The 14,494-nt window shown below is 49.3% G+C and overlaps 5 protein-coding genes across 5 annotated transcripts; 3 read left to right on the top strand and 2 right to left on the bottom strand.

The window, feature by feature from the left end:
- Positions 1 to 318: 318 nt before the first annotated feature.
- CI109_100873 (uncharacterized protein) lies at positions 319 to 3,036 on the top strand (the record flags this gene model as incomplete). The annotated part of the gene is made up of 9 exons (XM_065966856.1): positions 319 to 594; positions 652 to 705; positions 761 to 791; positions 862 to 1,148; positions 1,203 to 1,661; positions 1,729 to 1,876; positions 1,948 to 2,180; positions 2,245 to 2,382; positions 2,449 to 3,036. 9 exons carry the CDS (start codon positions 319 to 321, stop codon positions 3,034 to 3,036), a joined length of 2,214 nt encoding a protein of 737 aa, XP_065822928.1.
- A 320-nt stretch (positions 3,037 to 3,356) lies between these two features.
- On the bottom strand, positions 3,357 to 5,385 carry CI109_100874 (uncharacterized protein; the record flags this gene model as incomplete). Its single annotated transcript, XM_032007250.1, has 7 exons — positions 3,357 to 3,601; positions 3,670 to 3,693; positions 3,763 to 3,923; positions 4,091 to 4,303; positions 4,472 to 5,020; positions 5,132 to 5,202; positions 5,302 to 5,385. The coding sequence occupies 7 exons, from the start codon at positions 5,383 to 5,385 to the stop codon at positions 3,357 to 3,359; spliced, it is 1,347 nt and encodes a 448-aa protein (XP_031858482.1).
- Positions 5,386 to 5,874: 489 nt separating this feature from the next.
- CI109_100875 (uncharacterized protein) lies at positions 5,875 to 7,965 on the bottom strand (the record flags this gene model as incomplete). Its single annotated transcript, XM_032007251.1, has 6 exons — positions 5,875 to 6,030; positions 6,140 to 6,273; positions 6,367 to 6,534; positions 6,594 to 6,613; positions 6,682 to 7,472; positions 7,543 to 7,965. 6 exons carry the CDS (start codon positions 7,963 to 7,965, stop codon positions 5,875 to 5,877), a joined length of 1,692 nt encoding a protein of 563 aa, XP_031858483.1.
- A 437-nt stretch (positions 7,966 to 8,402) lies between these two features.
- Positions 8,403 to 9,584, top strand: CI109_100876 (uncharacterized protein; the record flags this gene model as incomplete). The annotated part of the gene is made up of 6 exons (XM_032007252.1): positions 8,403 to 8,513; positions 8,575 to 8,604; positions 8,668 to 8,862; positions 8,996 to 9,212; positions 9,313 to 9,470; positions 9,543 to 9,584. 6 exons carry the CDS (start codon positions 8,403 to 8,405, stop codon positions 9,582 to 9,584), a joined length of 753 nt encoding a protein of 250 aa, XP_031858484.1.
- A 723-nt stretch (positions 9,585 to 10,307) lies between these two features.
- CI109_100877 (uncharacterized protein) lies at positions 10,308 to 14,419 on the top strand (the record flags this gene model as incomplete). The annotated part of the gene is made up of 12 exons (XM_032007253.1): positions 10,308 to 10,548; positions 10,634 to 11,790; positions 11,847 to 11,911; positions 11,983 to 12,126; positions 12,178 to 12,460; positions 12,515 to 12,883; positions 12,953 to 13,040; positions 13,097 to 13,218; positions 13,278 to 13,364; positions 13,421 to 13,543; positions 13,606 to 13,697; positions 13,795 to 14,419. 12 exons carry the CDS (start codon positions 10,308 to 10,310, stop codon positions 14,417 to 14,419), a joined length of 3,396 nt encoding a protein of 1,131 aa, XP_031858485.1.
- Between the last annotated feature and the right edge of the window lie 75 nt (positions 14,420 to 14,494).

The following is a 14,494-nucleotide window of genomic DNA, read 5'->3' on the forward strand; positions in this document are numbered from 1 at the left end:
ACCAATCTGTTACGCGCCAAGAGAGAAGCAAGACGTCATGACTAAAGTGGGAGCAGTTCATAAAGTGTCAAGTGCCACATTCAGAGCATGACTTAACGTTACATCTTGCCACTCAAAATAGTCGCGCGCGAGTGATTTGTACTTGTACAACGAATCAACAACAACAATAACAACACAATCAACATTCAATACCTGTACTCCTTCAACATAAGGCAACATAACTTGATCATTCCATACCACACTCAAACACACTTACTACATCACCAACAAACAGATTGACTCGCCTGCCCGTTACTGGACCAGCTTCTCGATGACACAATGTCTGCATATCTAGACGAACAAACCCCACACCTACGTCAACTACATACACAATTATCTTTACCATCCGAAGCTCTCCAAGCCGACTTGGCTCGAATAGAAGCGGCTATACGAGGTGTCATCACTTCGATTATAAGAGAACGAGAATCTCAGGTCGATAGTTTGAAAGATGAGATAGGACAGGTGAAAAGGGATGTAGGGTGTTTGGCGAGAGCTGTAGGAGAGAAAGGAAGGGATGTAGTGGCCGTTTCCAGAAGAGAGAGTTTTGACAATGATGTGGGTACTCACTTACCGCTTGCATCAGAAGAGAAGCCACTGATTCTCTCTGTGTAGACATTGCCGAGACAATTGGAAAGACTGACAAGTCAGGTGGACGAGTTGAAAGCTGTGAGTTGATGGAAAGTGTGCAAAGTTGGACAATATCTAAAGCGTTGTCCAACAGGTGTATGATCAAAGACTCCAGCATGTCCAAGGTAAGCAAATTGATGTTCGTTATTGTGTGGATGAATGTGCTATATCTGACTTATATTCACACACCTGTAGCACAACAAGTGACTCTCGATAGGCTATCTGCGCTACTTGGATCACCCTATCAACCGTCAAAACCTCTACAACCTATCGCGTCGTCATCGAAGCATACGAACGCTGCTGCCGCACCTAGCTCAGCGTCACATTCGCATCCGCACTCACACGACATGAAGAAGCGCGTTTCTGGCCAGACACTCGCTCAAGCCATCGCAGGAGGACAAGTTCCGCCCACCTGGTATGATGTAGGAGAAAGCGTGACGGCAGAGCTGGATGATGCCGTCTCAAATGCTCTAGAAGAACGGGTAAGTTTTTCCAGGTCGGATGGCCAGACTCACTAAGCTGATCAATCTGCACAGGATACACGACGTCGAAACCTGTGTCAAACATTGATCAATCTCGCATGGCTACATAACGAACTTGCCCTTCCACCAGTTCCTACATCACATCCTCATCATTTCCCCTTGGACCTACTTCCAAATCACGCAGAAGAAGAAACTCCTGGCGCGTACTCTGCTTATGAACGTATACTGGCGAAGGTGATATCACAAAATGCTTTACCGGAAGGAGATATGGAGGAATGGCCTGAGATTGAGGATTTGGAAGGTTTAGACGGAGTAGAACCGGAGATAGGACTGATAGAATGGGCAGACGAGATTACAGATCTGTGGAATGGGAGGAAGGAGGAACATGAGGCAAGGATACAGGAGTTATTCAACCTGGTTGAACCTCTCTGGAGCAGATTGGAGGTGGACGCGGAGACGACGGAATTGTTCATTGAGATGAATAGAGGAAGTGGGGACGCGACCATTGCGGCGGCGAGTGATTCACAGCTCGTGGCAATTGACACCAGTAGCTGATTGCGATTTTCTGTTCTTCTCACAGTATGAAGCGGAGTACGAGCGATTGTTGGAGATTAGGCGTTCAAGCTTGTCGTCCTTCATCGTAAACACACGAAAAGAGATCGATGAGCTGCAGACTGAGCTTATGATGAGCGACGAGGAGAGGGCAGAGTTTGGCGCGTTCATCGATGGTGAGCATCCAAAATCTCGTCGTTGCCGCTCTTCCATTATCTACAACTCGGCTGACAACTCCTGTTCGTAGACGATTACAGCGAAGAACTGTTACATTTGCACGAGGCGGAGATTGAGCGATTACGTGCCGAAGTCGAATCGAAACTTGCACTCTTACCGAAAGTACGAGAATGGCATACTCTTGTCAATGACGAAGATGAGTTGGAGAGAAATTCGCATGATCCGAATCGATTCTCGAAGAGGGGCGGGGCGATGTTGAGAGAGGAGAAGTTGAGAAAGAGGGTGATGATCCTGAAACCGAAGGTGTGTTGGGGGATCGTAACTCAAGTGTGCGGACCAATGCTGATGTTGAGTGTTGGGAATACAGATCGAGACGGATTTGCTTTCGTCGTTACCCAAGTGGGAAGCGGAACATGGTCGACCGTTCATGGTATCTGGAGAAAGAGTAGTGACCAAGATCCAAGACGCGATCGATGCGAAGGAGGCCGCAAAGGAGGCGAAGAAGGTGAGTATCTATCATGAATCGCTGTTATATCTGAAGGGCACTAATTGATCCGCTTCTTTGTCGCAGCGCGCAAAACAAGGTCTCGCCCCTGCGAAGATCTTACCTCGAGCCACACCTGCCCAGCCATCTCGCTCCACATCAACATCCACCTCGGTCCGAGTCGGTTCGAAGAGAGAAGCTCCTACACCTACCCCGCTCGCATCGTACCAAACGAACAAGAGACAAAAGTTCGGTCTTGTTCCTGGGACTGGACAAAGTACAGCGAGCAGTACGTTCGGTGGATCATCGATCAAACCTCTACAACGGACGGGGACGGGACGGAGTGTGAGTGCTACTTCCAGAATAGGAGGTGGTGGGGGTGCGGGAAGTCCTACGCCGTTCCATGGATATGGAAGGACAATGTCCCATTCTGCCGGAACGATGTTTTCTGCCGCCACCACCACTACCATGAAAAGTACCAGTACCATGATCAACGGTGGTGGGAAGTTGGTGCCGGGTCTGGCAAAAGCAGATGGGAGAAGACCGAGAAGGGAGAGTTTTAAACCTAGAAGTTCGATAGCGCCTTCTATGTTGGTATCTGCAGGGGCAGCAGGAGTAGGAGGTGGGGCGTTGAGAGATTGGGGTGTGACGGAAGAGGACGAGGATGTGTTTTAATCGCCGTTGGCGTTGGCGTTAGCCTTGGCGCTGGGGTTAGGCGGTATAGAGACGATTTGTACTGTATACACAGAGGGAACGGTCTTATGGTATCCCACCTATCTTGAGAGTGACGCTCAAAGACATGACCCTACTGATATTGATAGTGTCTATTACTGCAGACCTGAAAACTGAATACCCAATCTATCTGGCTGTCAGAGTGACGACCAACCTAGAGCTTTTGAGCAGCTCTTCCTTGACTCCGAAACCAGATGTTGAATCCATACACAACCAAACAACCTGAACAATCTAGATAATCTAAACCAACCCAATCAAAATGATCAAAACTCTCCCCTCCTCCTTCCCCTTTCTTCATCTTCATCCCCATCTTCTAACGGATCAACGACTACCACCTCTCCTAGACTTTTACTTTCTTCGTATCCTTGCCATCCGAGCATCGCGAATCCAACGAAGACCAACGTCGCGCCGAGGATAGAGAGGAGGGTGATAGCTTCAGACGAAGAGGGGATAAAGAGTGATCCGACTAATGCGAGGGGGATAGTGAGTGAAAGACCGATGGTGACGACTGATGTCACGCAACACAGTTATCAGCTACTGGATCTCTTTGACGAAAACGGAAAGAAAGCAGCTTACGCATAGGTGTGGTTTTTAACATCGCTAAAGAGCATAAGTGAAGGTTAGTCCAGCTTGATTGGCAAAATCCAGTGAATCCCAAATCGCACTCACCTAGCACATAGAGATAATCGCTCGAAAGGGTGATACAGAAATTGATCAAACAGATGATCCAAGCCTCTTTCGTTGGGGGAAGCTCAAATGTCTCCCATCCTGTGTAGTGCAAGATGGGAAAAATAGGAATTAGGAAGATGGTGTTGAAGAGACCAGCGAAGCTGCAATAGATTTGGAAGTTAGCTCTGTCTCACCATATACCATATCGGTTATACCTCTCAACCTTGGAGATGAGGATGAGGTCTGTGACTCCTTCCAAAGAACCGTAATTCGGTCATTCTTCTTTCACACATCCGGATTCTTTTGTGCAAAGGAGAGTTGCACTCACCCTAACATCAACTGCATATCCGCCCTTTCCTCATCCACCACCCTGACCTTCAACAAGATCACGTAGACCGCATAGAATGCAGCAGAAAGCAAAGCGAGGATATCGCCGAATATCGGATGGGTGGGGAATTCGGCAGTGCCAAGAGGGTTGGGTTCGGTGGACGAGGGTGCAAGGGAAGAGTCGGAATGGGTGACGAGGAGTACGCCGATGAAGCTGTCAGAGGTGGGTGTGTTAGCTGAGATTTCAGAAGGACAGAAACAACGATAGAGCCAAGTAGCAGTCTATGCAGCTGCGTCGAAGGGAGGAAGGGGCGCAGAGCAAACGGCTCAAGTGAAACGAGTTTGAAGTGGACGAAGAGTAGACGACGGTTTGTGAGCTCACCTCGCCACAACCGCAAATACCTTTGTTCTCGTCAAGCTCTCCACGCCGCAAATTCTGCCCAGGGCGAGCGTGAAGAACCCACTCGTACTGCTCAAAATGGTTACACTGGCCACGCTCGTCCATGCCAAACTAGCATTGACGGTCCAATTGGCTATAAACCAGACTAAAGACCACCAAGCTGCTATTTCGGCAGTCTCGCGAATCGTTAAACGGGGTAACAAGACAGTGTAGACCTCTGATGATGGTGAGGAGTTGCCTTCCCCATCGCTGATTAGGGGTGGGAGATCGGTATGTGTTGTGTGGAGAGGGATACGAGGTGAAGAAGGTGGGATGGAGATGGATCGTGTTTGTGAAGTAGATCGCCTTGTTGGTTGGTCGCTTGAATATCGATGAGATGTAGGGGGCTCGGATGTAGGGAGGGATAGATAAGGTTGTTGGGGATGTGAGTGAGAGTGAGAATGGGGATGGGAGGGTGACGTCGAGCGATATCTGCGCCATAAGGTGGGAAGGAGATATATTGTGAACGATGCAGTGTTGAAGTATGTTATTCTAAGATTGAACATGTCATTCCATATCAGCTCAGCACATGGTTGAACGATCTCCGTGCTTATCGAGAGACACTAAGACGAGCAGGAGATCGATCGTACGAACGCAACTCACAAGAAAGGCTTGTTCCAACTATCTTCTCCAGTCTCCAGACTCGCCGTGATGAAATTTGATGCAGTCCATAACTACGTAGAAGGTCAGCTCATTAGTTATCCAGCAGCCTGATCGCGGGCCCGAAGTCGGACAGCAAAGGAAGATGGGTGACGTATGATGGAGGGACTCACGACGACGACGCCTAATAGTAAGCTGACTCCTACTAGATATCGGGACAAATTGTACTCGCTCAAAGAGGATGAACGCCCTGACATCTTGGGAACAAGTGGAGAAGACTCCATCCCAGTCTAATCTAGCTTTTCCAGATCGGACGTCGGATATCCAAAAGTCGTTATTGTGTTCCGATGCAAGTTCCCTGTACGGGCCAACCAGTCGGATGTCGATAGCGTAGACCTTCCAAATGAGATCGACGATGAGATGATCAACTAGCCTTATGATACATACATGAAGATCGGGTTGATTGTTGATAGGATAGATTGACCCGCGTGGTTGCGAGTCAGTCAGTGAGCGAGATTTGTTGATAAGTTGACCGATTCAAGTTATTGGTTATCTTTTCCAATTTCGCACAAAGCACGCTACAAAACACGGGGACTCCACAAAACATTATGTTTACATACATGCAACACGTCGACAGCGATCAACACTATTCGTATCAAACAGCCTCAGATGCATTCGCCCTCATTGGTCATTCATGGCTGTACCAAGTCTGCACGCCAGGCAAGGCAAGAACACACCCCCATGCATTAATCCAAAATCTTGGAATACAAAACTGACGCATTGTAACCCGCCACAATCGTCTCCTCACACTTGACCCTCCGTCGGATCAGCTTTCCATGGAGATCGTACGCATTGGCTTTCTTGACATGCAGCTGGAGTCGAGAGTGGGGCATTGGGGATTGCTGAATGGGTTGTAGAAACGTCAGCTCAATTCTGCCTTCACCATTACCAAGGCTTTTAATAGTCCGGAATAAGGAACATAGATGCGCTTTGTGACAGAACAGTACTCACAGTGCCGGAGCTCAGAGCGGCCTCTGGCAATTCAGGTGAGATGCTCAAAGCCTCGATAGCTTTAGGTCCAATGGGTGGGAGGTGTTGAGGGATAGCGGTACTTGATCGTTTACCATTTCCGATTTGATAGTCAACTGATGCGAGGTAGTGTTAGCATTGCAGGGTACAATGGCCAGACATATCAGAATTTTATAAGTCGCGGTGGATGAGACTGAACCACCACTGACCATTCGCTCCCCAGGCCATAACATCCTTGCCGTATCTGCCTTCCTTCACACCCGTCTGGTCGGCCAAAGTAACAGTGTCGAGGGTAGCATAGACATGAGTGTTGGTTGAAGGTGAGATGGAGAGTGAGTGGATACCAATGGGGAGGAAAGTCTTGAGCTTCTCCGAGTCTATGAGGAAGAAATAATATGTCAGCATGCTGCGGCGTAACTGTTACAAGCACACTTACATTCTTGAAGTCCGCTGATACTGTTTTTACAATGGGATTAATCTTGTCAGCAGCTGCTCTTGAGATACGAGAAGGAGATCCCACTTACGTCTTCACTCTCACAGGCATACCGGTGGCAGAAGTATACATGCCTGTTCCCAAAGCGCCCGCAATACCGCTCCCGCATCCCAGCAAGTCAATGAAGATACCTCTCCTGCCCGGGAAACTCCTCTTGACGGTGAAGAACGTCGTATTGCCACCGGCCTGAACATCGGTACATTCCACTTTCGTACCAGCTGGGTAGCCTCTCGCCAACACCACCTCAACAGGAACTGGTACGATATCGACTGATGCAGTTGCTCCGAGACCGATCTGACCATTTTCGTTCGCTCCGAATCCAAGAACATGACCATCGGTCGTTCTGACGAAGGAAGTTCGTTCAGAGGTAGATACTTGCGCTACCCGGATTTTGGACAAGGAAGGAATTTCTGTAAGAGTCGTAGCATATCGGATATCCTTCTCTGGTGTGAACGGTTCACCGAGGATGGTCGGTACCTCCGTAGGTGTCTCCAACTCCTGCTTGGTACCCAATTGTCGATGTGAGTTACCCTTTGGCGAGATCGGTAAGGAGAAAGTTCGACCTCGATTCGTCACAGCGAGAAGATGAGATCGTCCTGCCGACACACCTGCCCATCTCTCACCCCATCCTAAACCTCCTTCCGCTTTAAGTTCGACGTAGTCGACACCTGGGTCGGTCGAGAAGAGATAGGACCACCAGGATCGATTGGCCTTATCTTGACGATCGGCCTGTAGTGTTTTCGACGGTGATACAACGTAGAGATTGCCGTGCTTGCTCAATGCGAACAGCTTCGCATGTGCCGGGGCAAGTTTTTTCAAGCTCTACAAGGGATAACGGGAAGAGGTGAATAAGCACACCCCAGACATGTGCATATAGTCACCTCGGACTCACCTTGCCCCTCAATGTCTTCCCAACCTCGCCAGAACGGTCATAACCACTTCCCCACATCCAACAGTCACCATTCGCATCAACACAAGCACCATAGTTCTCCGCCAAGACCAAATCTCTCAGCGGTGTCGAGCCAAGCTGACTGAGCGCAGCAGGTCTTCTCACATAACCTATGTTGGTATCGGGCAACAATGTGAGATTTCGATTCGCACCCCATCCATAAGGTGTGAACGGTGCGGCGGAAGAAGCGAGTAAAGTCTTTTGCTTCTTGATGGAGGTCGAAAGCGAGTCAGGAGCGACCTCTTCGAGTAAGAGAGGTTTGGAGAGGTAGGTGGAATAGATTGTGATTGATAGAGCTGAAGCGGCGAGGATGGGTAGAGATCGGGAAGAGATAGATCGGACGGTGGAGGAAGAGGCGAACGGCATGGTGATAGCTATCGATGCGGCTGCTTTGGCCGGCGCGAAGGAAGCCTATGGAGAGTGCTCAGTGACTGGTACCTATTGATTGAAGGATGTCCTAACTCGATCGAGGTGTTGTCGAGGTGGACTTGAGCGGGTATATGTTGCCGATTTGGACAATGTGCTCTGATCGATGCGGCACAGAGAAAGAGCAACCAGACTGAACTTTATGTTGAAACCGAGTGGTGCCCCGACCATATCAATCTGGGTGAATTAGGATAAAATGAAATAAAATAGAACGAGAGATATTGTGTCAGCATCCAACCACCGTCTAGCAATTCCATGCACTCACTCACACCGCTGACAGTCAACCATACACAGAGCATCGTTAACATCGAATTAGTACATCACAACGAGACTCTACCTTGCTTCAATCATCCCTTATCGTCTATCACCTCTTCGTCATGTCCTTCGCTCGTTCCGCCATCGCCTCCACTAGAGCTGCTGTCTCTCGATCAGCGGGTCGACGAGCTTTCACTTCTTCCAGCTCTAGGAGATCCGAATCCCTCTTTGTTGTGAGTGTTGTCGATCGCATTCGAGACAATGTTTTTGCTGATTGATGATCTTCGTTTACAGCACCGAGATACTGACTACAACAACCCATCCGTAAGTCCGGTCTTTGCACTGTGACTGGATGGCGCAATCAGGACTGATCGATTCTGTTCACAGATCCCCTTCGAATTCGATGCCGAGAACCTCAAGAGAGCTCACGAGATCATCGCTCGATACCCACCTCAGTACAAAAAGGCAGCAGTCATGCCTATCCTCGATCTTGGACAGAGACAAAACAAAGGGTGGACAAGTATCAGCGTTATGAATGCGGTCGCAAAGTTGTTGGAGATGCCAAAGATGAGAGTTTACGAGGTGAGTGAGCGAATCCTGAACCTTTGGCTTTGTCCATACTCTGCAACCTGTTTGAGCTTTGTACAATTCAAAGCATCCATTGGATATTCTGATGGAATCACGGATACCAACTGACGTTCTTGCTCGTGGATAGGTCGCTACATTCTACACAATGTACAACCGTGAACCTGTTGCTCCCAACTTCCTTCAACTCTGCACCACTACCCCTTGTCAACTCGGTGGATGTGGATCTACCAAGATCCTCGAGACGATTGAGAGCCATCTCGGTATTCACGCTGGACAATCGACCAAGGATGGGAAATTCACTTTGATCGAGGTTGAATGTTTGGGTGCTTGTAGTAATGCCCCCAGTGAGTTTTGCTCCTTTCCACCAAATCCCCAAGAACGGAACTGTTAGATAGTACCTGTGAGAGAGGTGGAACTGACTATGGTCTTCCCTTTTGTGCGTAGTGATGCAAGTTGGAGATGACTACTACGAGGACTTGACCCCTGAAACAACTATCAAAATCCTCGACGCTTTGGCAAAGGGTGAAAAGCCACAACCAGGTCCTCAAACCGGTCGACAAACTTCAGAGAACAGCGCAGGTTTGACAACACTTACAGGAAAGGTGAGTCGGGAATCACACTGTACTCGGCGATTGAACGAGAAGCTGACGGATTGCTGATTTCGCGTCGTGTAGCCATATGGACCAGGAGCGCACTGTTTACCTGAGTTTCAATAGACGATAGGGATGGATGCATGATAGATAACCTTCGATCTGTGTTGCAGCTTGCGAAGCTGCTTGCCAGGGATGGGGTTGGCTGATCTCATATGAAGTACGACATCAGCCTCGATAGCTGTCTAAAGGACCATTGTTATACTACAGCTTGGCGGATCAGATTGACTCACAGTGCTTGACTTTTGCACTTGCACGCAATGAAATCGGAGACGTCTGAGCAACGCTCAAGACCTTGGCGACTTCTCCATCTTGTCATCTGACCCTCAGATGAACGCTTGGGGATGGACTACGAGGAAATGTACTACGATAACACGTTTCATAATGAGACTCGAAGCAGAGTGCAAGAACAGGAACAGAGCCAAACCACAGACCGGGATTCCTTTACTTTAGTACAGCGCACCGACCGGGCGGTCACGCTGTGCAAGCGCTTCCGCAAGTAGACATTGCATGGTAGCATTGACAGAAGCAAAGTAGCCAGGCCGACTTGTTAAGTGAGTTACATGGTTGAGCCATTGCGGCGTACGCCGACCGAGTAGTGGATGAGAGTCCCTACGACTACGCGCCCATCATCAACCGTGTCTTTCTGTATTCCACTTGACATATCTACCTTCTGCATGTTTACGTTCACACTCTCGATGCTATACTTTTCTCTTCCCCTATAACGGGGCCACATTGTCTGACTCAGTATAATCTCGAAAACCGACATCACGTCATCACGATTCCGCTATGTCCCGACCACCTTCCACCTTCCCTTCGTCGGCACCTACACCGGTCCCTTCCTCCCCTCCACCATCCGAATCGTACCTCTCTGAGCTGGACGGAACAGCTCCCAGTATCATCGATACGTCGTTCAACGAGTCGACATGGGACGGAGGGAGAGTAGATCCGGCAGGACTGAATTTGGTCTCTTGGAAATTGGATGTTAATGCAAGAGCGGAGGATGGTGTTGACAAACGGGGTTTCAATGGTAAATCCAAGCTCCTGCATTCCCAGCCTCTCAGAGTGACATCAGACGCTGATGTATATATGTTTACGTTCTCGTTTCACTATAGCCATATCGACCGTCTTGAATCATCCAACGAAAAAGGCCGACCCACTTCGTTCAACTCGTAAACCCCTACCACCATTGACCCAGCCTCCTCCTGTCTTGCCCAAACCACCTCCGCCCACACATTACGATGCCTATCTCAAGAACATCACCCCGCTCTACGACTCGTTCATCTCCTCTCAACAACAAGCTTCCTCTTCAACCTCTTCTGCTGCAGCACTACAATCACCATTGCTATCAGAGTTTGACAGAAGACCAACACTGACAGTCGGAGGTGCCAAGGCCGGCTTACCGCCTTTGGATAGTGTACCCTCGATATTCTTCGAAAAGGAATTCAACCTCTCCAATCCATCAACATGGGCTGAACTGGTCGGTTCCTCCTCTTCATCCAACCTCGATCCAGATCCCTCAGTACAAGATGATCTCTCGACACATCTTGATACGCTCGAAAGACATTTGATCCATGAGATCGGTCTACGTTCCACCTCATTTTTCTCGGCATTATCGAATCTCCAAGACCTACATTCGGAGTCTACGTCTTGCCTGTCAAGAATATCGGACCTGCAATCATCCCTCAAAGAGGTGGGACAGAAACAGGCTCGAAAGGGGTTGGAAGTGATTGATGCACAAGAGAAATTGAGAGTGTTGAAGGTGACAGAAAGGGCGGTGAGGAGCGTGGGTGATCTCGATGAGATACTGAGAGTCGCAAAGAGGCTGGTGGATGAAGGGGATTGGTCGGGCGGTTTGGGGTATCTGGAAGACGTGGTGAAGTGGTGGGAAAAGTACGCTCTGACGTCGAACACCGCCAAGGTGGAAGATGGCAAGCCTACAGAGAACGGAGAGTCATCAACATCGACATCGACGGCCTTGTCGGGACCATCCTTACCTTCACTCCCATTGTCAACGCTGCCAGCTCTCTCAAATCTTCCTACAATCCTCACAGAACTCACATCAACTATCGCTACGCAGCTAGAATCAGCACTTTCCGCATTCCTCTTGTCGGTATTATCACTACCTGAATCTAGCGTATTCGACAAAGATAGATTCCGAAGTGCCCTGGAACCAATGTTGGAGGGTCTAGTGAGATGTGGGAAGACGGATGGAGTGGAAGCGGTCTGGAGAGAGGTTGTCACTATCAGTATAAGAGATGGGTCGAGAAAAGTAAGCTGTAATGGCATCGGTAACCCGAGAGGTCGTAGAAGCTGATGACATAACAGCACTTGCCGGTGGGACAAACGGAAGATGAAGCAGATAACGACAATCGACCACAAGAAGCTAGAGGGTGAGCTGCGATCGCCACAGCACCTGTAGTGATGATGAGCAGCACTGACGATGTTTGCCTCACTCTTTCAGAGCCAACCTCGCCCAAGCTCTACAAAGCATGGATCATTCGGCCTTCCTACTTTTGTCGACGCAGATGTACAGTACTCTCCTTGCACGGATACGGCTATCGCAGCAGGTCGGCGAGGAAATACAGCAGGTATTCGCCCGAGTCAGGTGAGATCATGCGCTGGGAGGCCGTTGTGCATGAGCTAACTTGAGTCATAGCATCCTACCACCGTTGTCGATATCCAACTTCATCCCGGATCCCGCGGTCCCAGCTACCACATCTTCGTCGACCCCACCAGATTTCTCCGATGTCATTACATCAGGCTGTGAGCTAGCACACACTCGAGCGTCAAAGATCCTTGCCGTCAGATCGGAGCAACATGCCTCATTACCGCTCGGCGAGTTCGTGGAGATCTTCAAGGAGAATTGGGAGTTCATAGTGACAACCGAAGGACTTGCAAAGAAGATGATCATCTCTCTGAGAGGTGTGACTTCTCAACAGGTGAGCCCAGCTACTTCACTCATGAAGGAAACAGTGCTGATTGTAATGTTTCAGGCTCGAGCTTTCCTCGTCTCCTACCATGCTGTTCGACTTACGAAATCAGCTAAACTTGTCGAAGAAGAACAATGGACACAAGTCGACGTCTCACCGTCCACTCAGCATGTTGTCGACTTACTGGTCGAGTCCGCCGTTGCCGATCCTGCAGAATGTTCAATACCTCCGCCTACTATAACAAACGGGAATGGAAACGGTACTGCCGATGCAGGCGCAGCGTCCAAGACTTTGAGCGTGGAGGACAAGACATACTTCGTGGTTAAAGCTACAGCGGAGTCGTTGGTCTTGTTAGGAGATTATCTGAAGATTGTGATCAATCTGGAACTGGTTGTAACGGATGTCATGTCGAGGATCATAGAGTTCTTAAAGGTGAGCAGCTGCATTTGTATTAGCGTGTCGTTAGTCACGCACTGAAGCTGAGACGTTCTTGTCTCACAGTCCTTCAACTCGAGAACGTGTCAGGTCGTCCTTGGTGCAGGAGCTATGCGATCTGCAGGTTTGAAGAACATCACAGCGAAACATCTTGGTGAGTGCGCGTGTCCTCAGCGCGGAAAAGCTGCTGATATGCTCTCCTCTATCCAGCTCTCGCTTCGCAATCCCTCTCCGTCATCGTCGCACTCATACCGTACATAAGGGAGTTTGTCAGACGGCATCTTAGTCCGAAACAAGCTGTGATGTTGACGGAATTCGACAAGCTGAAGAGGGTGAGCCGAGTGTTTCTGCTCTTGTGCAGGATCTCCTTGTAGCTGACGAGTTATCACAGGATTATCAAGAACACCAAAATGAAATTCATGCGAAACTTGTCGCTATCATGTCTGACAGACTAGCAGTACATTGTGGTTCCCTGCGGGTGAGCTGATGTCTGTCGCTGAATAGTGTTGATGGTCTAGCTGACGAACTTGCTAGGAAATCGACTGGGAAGCTACTCCTGAGAAAGATGGTCCAAGGGCATATGCTGAGATGTTGGTCAAGGAGACTGCGACGCTGCACAAGGTCTTGTCAAAATACCTTGCTTCGTCTACAGTCGAGGTGAGTCGCAAGTTGTGCTCCAGCGGAAAGATTATCGCTGATCGCTGTGCTGTGCTACACAGGGAGTCATGTCGGAGGTCATCTCGGCTATTGTCAGTCGACTGAGCGACGAGTATGGTAAAGTCGAATTCAAGAGTGACGAAGCTAAGAAGCGGTACGTGCTTATCCTCTATCCCTCGCCCCTCGCTCCAAAGCTAAAATGGAGAGTATCTCACATGCTGATATGGATACATGGCTTCACTTTACTGTAGGATGTTACAAGACGTCGCTCTCATATCCATTCGACTCCGACCCATATCCATCTCCGAATCCGGTAAATCAATAAGCACCCTCGAAACGCTCGTCAAGGAGAAATCGACCCCACGTAAACCTATAGGACAGACCGTCAGTGGTCTACTACGGAGGAACAACTCGACGCAAAGTAAGGCGGAGAACGGTGCACAGCAGGAAGAGGTCAAAGACGAGGAAGAAGGGGATGGGGATGAGGATGAGGATGGAGCGGGATTGACGGAGGAACCGGTATCGCAAGAAGTAGAAAAAAAGGAAGAGGTCAAGGAAGACAGTGCGACGACCGAAGGCGCCAATGCCGCCGAGGTCGAGAATAATATTGGATCGGTGCCAAAGCCCGAATCACCAATGAAAGCGGAAGAAGGGGAAAATGTGTCGTCGGAGCCGGCAGAGTCAGAGATGAAAGAAGCAGGCGAATCAGTCCCTGACCCCAATGGTGAGGAGAAGCCAATCTTGCCTGAGAAGGACGTGCCAGAACCGCCATCAAAAGACGTACCTTCAGAAAGTACAGAAGTAGCGGAGGACGAGGTGAAGCAAGGTGGAGACAAAGGAGACTCTGCACCTTCACCACCGAGTAAGAAGGAATAGAGTATACATTGAATTATTCAAGATGTATCATTATTTGCGTACTGCCGCAATTGCCAACTTACAAAGCAGTTCGTG

Source organism: Kwoniella shandongensis, chromosome 2 (genome assembly GCF_008629635.2).
Source record: "Kwoniella shandongensis chromosome 2, complete sequence".
Lineage (NCBI taxonomy): Eukaryota > Fungi > Basidiomycota > Tremellomycetes > Tremellales > Cryptococcaceae > Kwoniella > Kwoniella shandongensis.